General features: G+C 38.5%; 1 protein-coding gene across 2 annotated transcripts in view; it reads left to right on the forward strand.

The window, feature by feature from the left end:
• ZCCHC17 (zinc finger CCHC-type containing 17) overlaps positions 1–13,566 on the forward strand; it is a 54,942-nt gene that overhangs the window by 9,596 nt on the left and 31,780 nt on the right. For both annotated transcript variants that reach the window (XM_032643888.1, XM_032643896.1), the window contains exon 3: positions 4,897–4,954. In XM_032643888.1, coding sequence (XP_032499779.1) covers positions 4,897–4,954 — 58 coding nt within the window. The remainder of the gene's footprint in view (positions 1–4,896; positions 4,955–13,566) is intronic.

The following is a 13,566-nucleotide window of genomic DNA, read 5'->3' on the forward strand; positions in this document are numbered from 1 at the left end:
ATTTTAAAAACAGATTGGACCAAGTTGCTTTCTTGAAGTTCTCCTGGGCTTCTCATTGTACTTGAATGTATCCAAACTTGTTTTCATGACCCTTACCTGACTTGGCTTCTGCTTACTCTGGCAATGTTGTTTAGTTCCACCCTACTCATGCTGTAGCCACTCTGGCCTCCTTATAGCTCCAAACATCTAAGCCTGCTTCCTTCTCAGGACTTTTACACATGCTGTTGTTTCTAACTGTCCCATTTTCTCACCAACTTCTTTTCATCTTTTAGGTCTCAGCCCTAATGTCATCTCCTCAGATCTTTTTCCCACCATAAATAAATAGGCTCATGTTATATTTATCTTGTACTTGTTTAAAGTCTTTCTTTCTCAGAGGACACTAAGCTCCATGAAGACAGAGCCCTGTCTGTTTTGTTTACTGTTGTATATCTCAGTCCCAGGTAGGTGGGTAGAAAATAGTAGGTGCTCAGTACACCTTCATAACTGAGTGAATGATCAATCTTTGAGGGAGGAGACATTGTATTTGTTTAGAGAGCAGAGGCTTTGGAACCAGGCAAAACCTGGATTCCGTCCTAGCTCTTTTACTTACTAACTGTGTGATCCTTGAGATCGTCACTTAATTTCTTTGAGCCTCAGTTTTCTCTTTTGTTAGATGGAGATAAAAACAACTTTCATAGGATTGTGATGATGGTTAAATAAGCTATCATCTATAAAAACACAATGCCTGAGACGTAGTAGGAATTCATTAACGTTATCACCCTTTTTTAAAAAAAAATATTTATTTATTTTTGGCTGTGTTGGGTCTTCGTTGCTGCGTGCAGGCTTTCTCTAGTTGTGGCCAGTGGGGGCTACTCTTCGTTGTGGTGTGCAGGCTTCTCATTGTAGTGGCTTCTCTTGTTGCGGAGCACGGGCTCTAGGTGCGCGGGCTTCAGTAGTTGTGGCACTCGAGCTCAGTAGTTGTGGCTCGCGGGCTCTAGAGCGCAGGCTCAGTAGTTGTGGCACACGGGCTTAGTTGCTCCATGGCATGTGGGATCTTCTGAGACCAGGGATCAAACCCGTGTCCCCTGCATTGGCAGGCGGATTCTTAACCACTGTGCCACCAGGGAAGTCGCCAATCGCCCTTCTCTTGAAGCAAAAGTAAAGCCAAAAAATTGTTTTCAGCGTCTTATGAGTGCCTGTAGTATTTTAACTGTATCATTCTTATGGCATTCATACTTGCTTTATGGTTGACAAAAGTTTTGCCACCTAATAACATGAGGCCTTTGAAGACAGACTTTGTGACTGTTGGTTGGTTATAGATAAATGTGGCTCTAGACTTCTGTTAAGTGTATCCCAACTTGTAATGTAATAGACAGGATACAAAGGATGATAACATTCTAACAAATAGCAAACAACTCTGCTCTTCAGAGCCTCTGTCCTCATTCTTTAGGGCCCATAGTATCCCCAGAGATCGGTGAGGTACCAGGGCTTAGAAAACGGAAATGGTCGCTCTGGAGATGAAATTGATTTTTCTGATCATGAAGCCCTCACTTGTCGGGTGTTGCACAAAAGAAAGAAGAGCTCTCTGCCCTCCACAAACTGACTCAGATTTCTAGTAAAGTGGCTCCTGATCTATGTCTTTTTCTTACATGAGATGGGGCTTGAATTAGTGTAGGTTTTATATTTTACTGTCAAGGATGGATGGACTAGGGTGATGTTCAGAAAGAAGTTTATAGTTCTAATACTAGAACTATAGTTTTACTATTTCAGGAACACATTTTGAAAAATGCCTAGGAGTGACTGGAATTAGGGAAAGAGAAATTTCATGGTAAATTGGAAACAGGAAACTATTTTTCAGAATGTTCATCCAACAAACACTGAGTGCCTAATATTTAAAAAGAAGAATTTACATTAAAATTCAAAAGAAATTTTGTAGGCCTAATGTATGTTAGCACTTTGACACGTTACCTGTCAATTGACTTTCTCCAAAGAAATTGTTAACCCCATTTTATGGATAATAAAACTTTTTAGAAGTTAAGTAATTGCCCAAATGATTAATAAATGGCAAGTTCTAAATCAGGTTCTCCAAGTCTGCAGCTGGGGTTGTTTAACTGTTCATAAATGCATGGAGGAACCAAAAGACCCATAAGAGAACTCTTTTGACTGAATTGGGGTAGTATAGGAGGAAGGTAGATGGTAAATCTGGTTATTCCACAGTCATTTGTTTGTACCTCTATCACGACATTTATAGTCTGTCTTGTACTATTGTTACTTGTATATGTGTCTGTCTCCTCCATTAGATTGGGTGTTATTAGAGAGCAGAGACCATGTTTATCTCATGTATCTTGGTAACTTATTCAAATTCATTTAAAAACAGACTGGGCATCTCTCTCTCTCTTTTTTTTTTTTTTTTTTTGTGTTGGCTGCACCAAGTGGCATGCAAGTGGCATGCAGCTTCAGTATTGAAAAGTGAGGTTGTTTTAATTTATAGCGGCAAGGTGATTTGGGCTCCAACTTCCAGGTGCTGCTTTTAAGTTGTTTAGATAATTATGCCCTTAACTAATGATGTTAGACAGTATGAAGCATTTTAGCCCTCTTTCTAGAACCCTGGAGCAAAAGCCAAAGTGCCTTTAGTTGGTCCAGAAAGAAGGGATTTTCTTTTATTGCAGTTAAAAATATTAAGTCTTCTTTATCCATGCGGCCCTGTTTTACAGAGAACAACTCACTTTGTGAACTTGGATAAGTACTTCATGTCTCTGGTCTTCACTTTCCTTATTTGAAAAATGACAGGATTAGATCAGCTAATCTCTAAAGTCCACCTTGCCTTGATTTTAAGTACTAGTACCTGCCTGGTTGTACTGTTTCTTTGGGAATATCTGGTCCCTAACCCAGTGTAGCATATTCATCATTGTAAAACAAGAGTTTAGAAATTTTGGTTCTTAACCCATTCTTTTTTTAAATAAATTTATTTATTTATTTTTGTCATTGTTGGGTCTTCATTGCTGCGCGTGGGCTTTCTCTGGTTGAGGCAAGTGGGGGCTACTCTTCATTGCAGTGCACGGGCTTCTCATTGCTCTCATTGCTCCTCTTGTTGCGGAGCATGGGCTCTAGGCACGTGGGCTTCACTAGTTGTGGCTCACGGGCTCTAGAGCGCAGGATCAGTAGTTGTGGCGCATGGGCTTAGTTGCTCCACGGCATGTGGGATCTTCCCAGACCAGGGCTCGAACCCTTGTCCCCCGCATTGGCAGGCAGATTCTTAACCACTGCGCCACCAGGGAAGCCACCAGGGAAGCCCCCCTTCTCCTTCTTCCTTCCCCTTGTTTTAGTTATGTTTAAGCCAAAACAGTGATTGCCCAATATGAGATAACTACTTTTAAAGTCACTGGAAAGGACAAAGTTTATATGTGTAAGATCGTATTGAATATTTTATAAATAATAATGAATTTAGTGATAAATATAGTATATAGTGACAGCTTTAATCCCAATCCACAATTGGGGGGTGGGGTGGGCTGGAGGAGAGCAATAGAGGTAGAGGCTGGGATAATGATTTATCTGGCAAGGCTTTTGGACCTTTTGTTTCTATTACATATTGCATATTACACAGATCCATCAAGCCTCTAACTTCTCCATTTTAGGTCAACTCTGCAAAAGACAACTCTTTTTCTCTCTGATTACATCTTTTCAGGTTCTGTCAGATGTCTGTGTATTGGCTTTTTCTCTAATTGTCTTGATAAAACCCAAGACTCTGGTTTGGAGTGAAGTGGAGCAAGCTGTATGGTCTGGTTGGTATGAAGTTTAGGAAAAAGAGATGTTCTACATGATCCATTTCAAATTATTAAACTTCTCCATTTGGATTGGAGGCCTCAGTTCCAGATAATATAAAGTGAACTTTATTACCTAATTTTCTGCTGTTTGTTCCTATGTCTTTTTGAGGGATTTCAGTACATGTGGGATTTGGGCATTCCTAAGTACTGTCATACCCTCTGACAAACACACCAATCTCACCAATGTTTTAATATGATCACACATACCTGTCAGTCTAAACTTCAAAAAATCAAAAAAAGAAAAAGCATTGCAGTACTATTTAACAATAGCCAGGTCATGGAAGCAACCTAAATGTCCATAAACAGAGGAATGGATAAAGAAGATGTGTTAACATATATACAATGGAATATTACTCAGCCATAAAAAAGAATGAAATAATGCCATTTTCAGCAATACGGATGGACCTAGAGATTGTCATACTGAGTGAAGTAAGTCAAAGAAAGACAAATACCATATGATATCACTTACATGTGGAATCTAAAAAAAAGCTGCAAATGAACTTATCTATAAAACAGAAATAGAGTTATAGATACAGAAAATAAACTTATAGTTACCGGGGAGCGGGGATAAATTGGAAGACTGGGACTGATGCATACACACTACTATATATAAAGTAGATAATAAGGACTTACTGTGTAGCACAGGGAACTCTACTCAATACTCTGTAATGGCCTATATGGGAAAAGAATCTAAATAAGAGTGGATATATATATATGTATAACAGATTCACTTTGCTGTGCACCTGAAAGTGACACAACATTGTAAATCAGCTATACCACAATAAAAATTTTTTAAAAATTTAAATTGGGGAATTCCCTGACAGTCCAGTGGTTAGGACTCTGCACTCTTACTGCTGAGGGCCCAGACTCAATCCCTGGTCAGGAAACTAAGATCCCACAAGCTGTGCGGTACGACCAAAAAAAAAAAACTTCAGAAAGAACATAATGTTTGACAGAACATCACTTTTAGGCAGTTTTGCAGCAGACAGAGGCAGTCAGTACCAAGTAGAAATTCAGGGAGACAAGGTTAAATGCTATGGGAGAGAGATTCTTATTTGTGTGACAAAGATTCTTTTTTTTTTTGTCTTTATAGGTTGCTATGGTGACAGACTATGGAGCCTTTATCAAAATCCCAGGCTGTCGGAAGCAAGGTGGGAAACTATAACTTGAAATTCAGTGCTCTCATTTCACTCTCTTTACTGTCACCCCCACCACAGTTTAATTATAGGCTCTACTTTTTTCAGAGAGTAGTTTGTGTTTTTAGTGTAAAGATATGAATACGGACAGTTGATGACAGTTCGTTTTTAGCAAGTCTTAACTCAGAAGAATGGTGCTCTCTGACTTGTGGGGAGGGCTGGGGCATAACCACTTGTGTTCACTTCTAGAACTGACTCTTCCCTAAATTTCACCTGTGATCCTAGGGCAAGTCACTTGACCTCCTTTGGCTTAGGGTTTGGGGGAGGGCAAGCTACTTATTCTCTGAGGCCAGCATTGTGAGTTTTCTGGTATATGGCATGTGGAAAGGAAATAGTATTGTAACCAATACAAATATATATAATGCTTTACTTTTCTTCACAATTGATAGGTATCTATTGAACATTTTTGGAGTATCCTTTTCACATCTGTAATCTTATTTGTTTCTCAAAACAATTGTGTTAAGTAGAAAAGGTAGGTTCCACAGACTGGTGGCCTGCTCAGAATGATTGAGCTAGGTTGTGGCATGGCCAGGACTAGAACCCAGGCCTCCTGATGCCTAGCCCAGTGGGCTTTCTGCTCTGTTATACTGCTAGTGAATCAAAAGACTCAACTTGCTAATGCCTTGTGCTAAAATAAATGAAAGATTTATTAAAGATTTTAATGTAAAAGATGTAACCATAAGTGTTTTATTAGAAGAAAATAAAGAAGAATATTTGACTATATGAAAGTCAATATAGGGCTTCCCTGGTGGCGCAGTGATTAAGAATCCACCTGCCAATGGAGGAGACACGGGTTCGAGCCCTGATCCGGGAAGATTCCACATGCCGCGGAGCAACTAAGCTTGTACGCCACAACTACTGAGCCTGTGCTCTAGAGCCTTCGAGCCACAGCTACTGAAGCCCACGCATCTAGAGCCCATGCTTCGCAACAAGAGAAGCCACCGCAATGAGAAGCCCACGCACAGCAATGAAGACCCAACGCAGCCAAAAATAAACAAATTTTTTTTAAAAAGTCAATATAGAAGTATATTTGACTACGTAAAAGTCAAAAACATAATTGCAAAAATCATCATATGCAAAGTTAAGTTAGGAAAAAGAATTTTCAGTCCATATCACACAGAACTAATAAAAAAGAGGAAAGTAGGAAAAGGGGCCAAGGATATGAAAGGATAATTCATAGGAGAAAAAAATACCAGTTGAGCAGTAAATATCTTAAAAGATGCTCATTTTCAATATTGATTAAAAATATAATATAAATATGAACTGTGACATATCCATATAATGGAATACGGTTCGTCAGTACAAAGGAATGAGAATGAAGTATTGATACATGTGACAACCTGGATCCGTTTCCAGAAAATTTTGCTGAGTGAAAAAAGCTAATCCCAAAAGTTTACATATGTTATGATTCCATTTATGTAACATTTTTTAACAGCTTTTTTGAGACATAATTCACATACCTACATTTCATCCAAAGTGTACAATTCAGTAGTTTCTAATATATTCTAACATATTCACAGAATTTTGCAACTATCACCACAGTTTGAGAACATTTTCGTCAGAAAAAAGAAACTCTGTACCTATTAGCAGTCACTCCAAATTCCCTGTCTCGCTCTCTCCTCTGCCCCCAGCCTTAGACAACCAGCTGTCTACTTTTTGTCTTTATGTATTTGCTTATTCTGGACATTTCTTATAAATGGAATCATACAACATGTGGTCTTTTGTGATGGGCATCTTTCATTCACTTAGCATGTTTTCAAGGTTTACCTGTTTTGTAGCATGTATCAGTACTTCATTCCTTTTATTGCCATTCCAAAATGTGTGGAATCAACAGCCAGTTCTCCGGTTCTCTGATTCTTTGATAGCAAGTGGGCGTCCAAAAATTCAGTTAATTCTGACACTAACTACCCAGAGGTACTATCAGACTCTACAGGTTTAAGGTCTCAGTCTCACAAGACTGCCCTCATTTCAGACACCACTTGCAAGTATCCTGTCCCTGTGTTACGCACACTTCTGTCTGACCTGGCTATGAATTTGAAGGTTCCCACACCACCTTCCCAAGATTGGATAACTTGTTAGAACAACTCACAGAACTCAGGAAAATGCCATACTTAACAGTTACAGTTTATTATAAAAGATACAAATGAACAGCCAGGTGAGGAGGTACATAGGGTAGGGTCCAAAAGGACCCTGAGTGCAAGAACCTCTGTCTCTTAGAGTTGAAGTTCATCACCTTCATGGTGTGTGGATATACTTGCCAACTCAGAAGCTCTCCAAACCTTATCACTTAAGGGTTTTTGTGGAGACCCCATTACATGGCCATAATTGATTAAATCATTGACCACTGATCATTTAACTCCATCTCCAGCCCCTCTTCCCTCCCTGGAAGTTGGAATGGGGCTGAAACTTCCAACCTTCTAATCACACAATGATTCCTCTGGTCGTTACCATCTCCCATCTTGAAGCTCTCTAGTGGCTGACCAATAGTCACCTCATTAGCATAAACTTGGGTAAGATTGTTATAAATCACTAGATACTCCTATCAGGAAATTCCGAGAGTTTAGGAGCTCTGTGCCAGGAACCAGGGACAAAGACCAAATACATATTTCTTATTATACCACAGTATCAGTGCCAATATCCTAGTTGTGATAGTTTTGTGATATCCTAGTTTTGCCAAATGTTACCATTGGAGGAAACTGGGTAAAGGGTTCATAAGGTCTTTCTGAATTATTTCTTTCAACTACATGTGAATCTAAAATTATTTTTTAAATATTTTTTAAAGTGTTGGCTATTTCCAACAATAGTTCCATTTACTATTGAGAACGTAAATTGTTACATACTTTGGTAATATCTGTTAATGTTTTAATGTGCTTACTCTTTTGATCCAGCTGTTCTTTAGGGAATATAGTTTGCTTTATGGAATTACGTAAATTATGTACATCTATGCAGTGAACTATGCAGATGATAAAAAGAATGATAACTGTATTTTTAAGATACTTTGGGGCTGGTACTGTCTTCCTTTTACCATAAGGGTCAATGGAAAGTTTTTATACAATTCCACCACACCGATACCTGACTGAAAGCAGTTGTAAGACACCATTGGTTATAAGAAGCATTCCAATTTCAGAGATGTTAAAGTGAGGGGGAAAAGTGCATCAGTAAAACAGGGTAAGTCTCAATTTACTGAAATGGAAAGGTGTCTAAGCTAACAAAATGAAAAAGCGTGTTGCACAAGAATTTGTATAGCATGACCCTTCCCCCTTTTAAAGCATGTTTACATATGCCTAGTATTTTAAACATTATTGCGTATATTTAGAAGAAAGTCTGGAAGAATAGGCAACAAATTATTAACAGTGGTCACCTCTGGGGAGCGTGGTTTGCTAAGGGAGAGATGTACATGGAAAAGGAACTTTCACTATTTGCAATTCTTTAAAACAAAATTTTTCTTTTACAGAAGTCCAGCAGCTGATTTTGCTAATAAAGCCATACCTCTAGCCTTGGAGGCTATGTACTCTGCTGCAAATTGCATCTTGGCGAATTAGAAATGGCTCACCAGTAGTTTCCAAGCTCGCAATAAGCAATCTGTAATAAAGTTTCTCATTTTACGTTCACTGGGATGTAATGAGGTGTAACTCATCCTCATCCCTATAGGGTATGCACCTCTTTTGATCTGAGGACAGCTTTTCTTGTAAGTGTACTTGCCATAGCTGCCAGTACCTGAAAGTCCCATCCTTACTTGAATATTTATGTGACACTTTGGGGACTGTGTGGCAATTAAAGGCCTGCCATCTTCCAGCAGTTAGTCTTCAACTCACTTGTGTCCATAGCCTGTCAGGTGATGCCTCTGATTGTGACTGCCAGTTTACAAGTCAATCTGTCAGTCTGACAGCTGTGCTAAGACAAGCCTTGGAAGGGGAGCTCAGGGAGCCAAATAATTAGATGGAAACTCTGAGTTATAATCCTGGGCACTTCTGTAGGTTCATTGGGTAACTGGAGCAGTTACAGTGTATTTTAGCTTCTCCACCCTTGAATGGAGGAAGATTATTAAGTCCCACCCTGAAAGGACTGAGTTATGAAATAACTGGTCTGTAGATTTTAACATCTCTCATTCAGGAAGGTAGACTCTAATTTGAGTCATTTTTCTCAGATTTCTATTTTCAGAATTTTTTAATCACTACTGAGTTAAAGACCCCTTCCTAGTATTGAAGTCTAAACTAGATTTTCCTTCCCTTCTCATGGTGTTGTCCAATAGAACTTTCTACAGTGATGGAAATGTTCTATATTTGTTCTGATGTGTTTTCTAACACCAACCAGTTCTCCAGTTCTCTGCGCACCAACGGGGTGTCTAACAATTCAATTCAATTTTGACACTACCGGGAGTTAGTGTCAGGTCCCATAAGTTAACGGGGCTCATTCCCACAAGAATGCCCCCACTTGAGATGCTAGTCGCAAGTCCTGAGCCACCCTTATTTCTAGCTGACCCACTATGAATCAGGAGTTCCATTGACCCCCTCCACAAATTTGATAATTTGCTAAAATGGCTCACAGAACTCAGGAAAACACTTTCTTTTTGTTTGCTGGTTTATTATAAAGGATACAAACAGGAACAGCCAAACGGAAGAGATGTATAGGTTAAGATACGGGAGGAGGGGTACACAGAGCTTCCATGTCCTCTGGCATACGACCCTCCAGCAAGCTGAGGTGTTTACCAACCCAGAAGCTCTCTGACTCTCATTGTTCAGGAGTTTTTATAGAGCTCTATCTCCAGCCCCTCCCCCAGGAGGTCAGTGGAGCTGAAAGTTCCAATCCTTTAATCACTTGGTCTTTCTGGTGACAGCTCCATCCAGAAACTGTCAAGGGGCCCCACAACTAAGTCACCTCATTAGCATAAACTCTAGTATGATCAAAAGGGGCTTACTATGAATTACAAAGACACCCCTATTACTGGGGAAATTCCAAGAGTTTTAAGAGTTCTGTGCAGGGACCAGGGACAAAGACCGAATATATTTTTGTATTATACCACATCTGTGCTGTCTAATACAGTAGCCCAGCAACTTTTAAATTTTGTTTATTTTGATTAAACTTCAGTGTAAAACATCTGTAGCTAGTGACTATCATAGTGGACAATGCAGCCCTATATATTTATGAAGTTCTTTTTTTCTCTACTATCCTCTGCCCACCAGCACTAAACTGAAATTTTGAGAGTAGAGATTGTTCAGTGTTAAACACTTTTAAAGTGCCTTGCTTGTGGTAGTAGCACAAATATTTTAAACAAAGAATTCAGGTTTAACAAATAATTATTGAGTTCTATTTTCTGGTCAGTATGTTATGTGGGAACACAGAGATAAGAAAACATAGTCCCTGCTGCTCTCAGATTGTTCACAGTCTAGAGATGTAAACAAATTACAATGTAGTGTAATAAAATAAGTGAAGTTGCCGTTAATCCACTGAACTGTGGAATAGTTAGGCTGTTGGGATGAGTCAGGGCCTACTACAGTGCCTGAGATATAGTGGGTGTTCATTGAATTTTATTAAATGAATACATGAATCCTAGTCCCAGCTCCCCCATTTACTGGCTTCTTGACTATAGCAGGTTGCTTAGTCCTTGAGCCTTAGTTTCCTTATCTGTGAAATGGGATGATGTGTATACTTTAGTTTCTTGACAAGCAGGATGATGTCTTATCCTTGGATCCACTTTTGCTTATAATATAGTGGATATTTAGTAAATGTTTGAATGAATTCATAATCTCAACAAGATAAAGGATGTGCAAGCACTTTAATTTATGTGCTTACATTATTGGAGATAACTTGTTTGACAAGTCTAGAGAGGGAATGCAGATGCCCCAAAGATAAAGGAGACCTTTTATTTTGACATTTTTGGGCTGCAGCTGTCCCCTAATAGTTTGTAAGTTTTAACCTCTTTCCTTTATTGTCAATGGAATTTGTGAAATTAATGGTGAACCTAACACAGTTGGGAGAATATTTTTAAGGGAACTATAATAGGCTGTCTGTTTTTCTCATATGGCGATTTAGATGCTAGCTCTTTCCAAGTTGTCAGAATTTTTTTTTTCTTTCTTTTACCAGCATACACTCAGATGGGACTCATTCTGTTTAAGTGTTATGTTAGGTTTACTGAATGATGATGGATTTGATATGCCCTTTGGGCATTTACGGCTTAATGTCAGAGATCTAGACACACACTCCCCCCTTCCATGTGACATGATGAGCAAAGCATTTTTGTTGGTTTCTGTTCTGGAGTGTTTGCTAGAACAGAATTAGATGTGTTTCTACTGTTGTAGATGAGATCTTTCTCTTTTTAATTGAAAAGATAACAGATTGATAATAAAAAAAATGGAGAAATATCTACTGTGTTGTAGAAGACCTGACAGACTCATATTTGAATTGCAGTTCTTTCTTTATCAGCTTTGTGACCATGGACAATTTACTTAACTTCTAGACTATTTCCTCATGTGAACCTAATGTCACAGGGCTGATGTAAGGTTTAAATGAATGTGTGGATGTTCTGTATCTAGTGAAATACCCAGTACCAAGGAGGGAGCCTCATGTTTTATATGGTGCCTTCTACCATATGCATTTAATCCAACTGTTGGTGGTGTATGTGGGTAACAATGAAGTACCTCCCAAGAATTCAGGCTGTTTTCTGAGAAGGAAACTAATGAATCCTACACAGAGTATAGAATTAGCCATAGACAGAAATATACCAGGTAATTGCCTATAAATCTGTGTCTGAGGAGTTGGGAGCATTCAAGACTTCAACAATATAATTTGGGTTTAATTCTAGGGAAAAAGGGATTGGAATGAAATTGCACTTTAGTAGGCTGAAGTCTAATTGATTGTCTCATTCTACTAGGGAGAGATTATATGAGCAGATATCAGTCTCTGGAACATAGTAAAAGAAAGCCTGAGAGCCTGAAGTTGGCAGTGTTTATTTTGCCTTAATAAGGAAAAAATGAATCTGATGGTAGGAACTAGAGAGATGGATTCTTTTATGAGGGGGTCCGTTAAACCTTCATGGACTGGAAACATCTCTCAAAACGTTTGTCTCCCTTTTGTTCTGATTCTGTGTTGAAGCAATTTTTGATCACTAATCTAATTTTTAGGTATTTGATACTGGGGTCAGTGGGTAGTTTACCTAGATAAGGACTGGGAACCTTCCAAGTATAAGAAAAGTATATCCTCTGTTGTAAGTTAATAAATTGGTGAATTGTGTCTATCACCAAACCAATCACTAAATTGACAGTCTGATTAATGTATTTTGACATGTAAGCATCTGCATGCTGAAGGCTCCTACATTTGTATCTTCAGTTTACACCCCTTGTCTGAGCTACATACTTACATATCCAACTGCCTACCTGACATTTGCATTCAAGACTGTGGCCTAGACCATTTCTCTTGTTTAATTCACCCAATAAACTAAGGAGATAAGCCATTAATGTTTCAACTATAAAAATCCTACACCCCAGCATAACAATTTTTATGTTCCCTTTTCATCTGTGTGCATATGAGACATAATTTTACATAATTCCAATCATAGTGTACATATCATTTTTACATTTTGCTTATATATATATATATATATATATATATATATAGGTTTTTGTGGTTAAAATTTTTATGGTTAAAACTATTGCATGCTTATAGAAAAATAAGGGAAAAAACTACCAAAGCAAATGATCATTGTGTGATATTACTACCACACAGAGATAGGCACTGTTAACATTTCAGTGTATTTTTTTTTTTTTAATTTTTATTTTATTTATTTATTTATTTTTGGCTGTGTTTGGTCTTCGTTTCTGTGCGAGGGCTTTCTCTAGTTGCGGCGAGCAGGGGCCACTCTTCATCGCGGTGCGCGGGCCTCTCACTGTTGCAGCCTCTCTTGTGGAGCACAGGCTCCAGATGCGCAGGCTCAGTAGTTGTGGCTCACGGGCCTAGTTGCTCCGTGGCATGTGGGATCTTCCCAGACCAGGGCCTGAACCCGTGTCCCTTGCATTGGCAGGTAGATTCTCAACCACTGCGCCACCAGGGAAGCCCAGTGTATTTCTTTATGGTCACATATGTGCATAAAAATTAACACTGAGATTAAGATTATATTCTATATATACATTTTGCAGCTTTTACACTTAACGAATGTTAAACATTTCTTTGTCTTTTAAAATACTTTTTGTAAACATTTAAAAGCATTATTCTATTATTCAGATGTACCACATAATCGTTTTAAGTTGTTTGTAGTTTTTCATTATTAATGCTTTACAAAAGTGCCATATTTAACTAAGAGAGATGACTGGGCTAGAAAATATCCTGCTTTGGGATCACATGGGAGAAGGACAAATGGTTAACTCATTCTTTCTTTGTGGTACTCCAATAAATAGACCTGTTTGAGAAAAAAATAAAAGAAGTTCTCTCAACTATATTAGGTTCAACAGTAATTTCTTTCCCAACTTCCATTAGCAGTTCAGGAAAGAAGTGAATTTGAGAATTAGAGGACAGTTGTAGCGGAAAAATGTCAAAATGAAACGTTTCCCATTCCTGTAGGGCATCTGAATTTC

The sequence above is a fragment of the Phocoena sinus genome, chromosome 1 (genome assembly GCF_008692025.1).
Source record: "Phocoena sinus isolate mPhoSin1 chromosome 1, mPhoSin1.pri, whole genome shotgun sequence".
NCBI lineage: Eukaryota > Metazoa > Chordata > Mammalia > Artiodactyla > Phocoenidae > Phocoena > Phocoena sinus.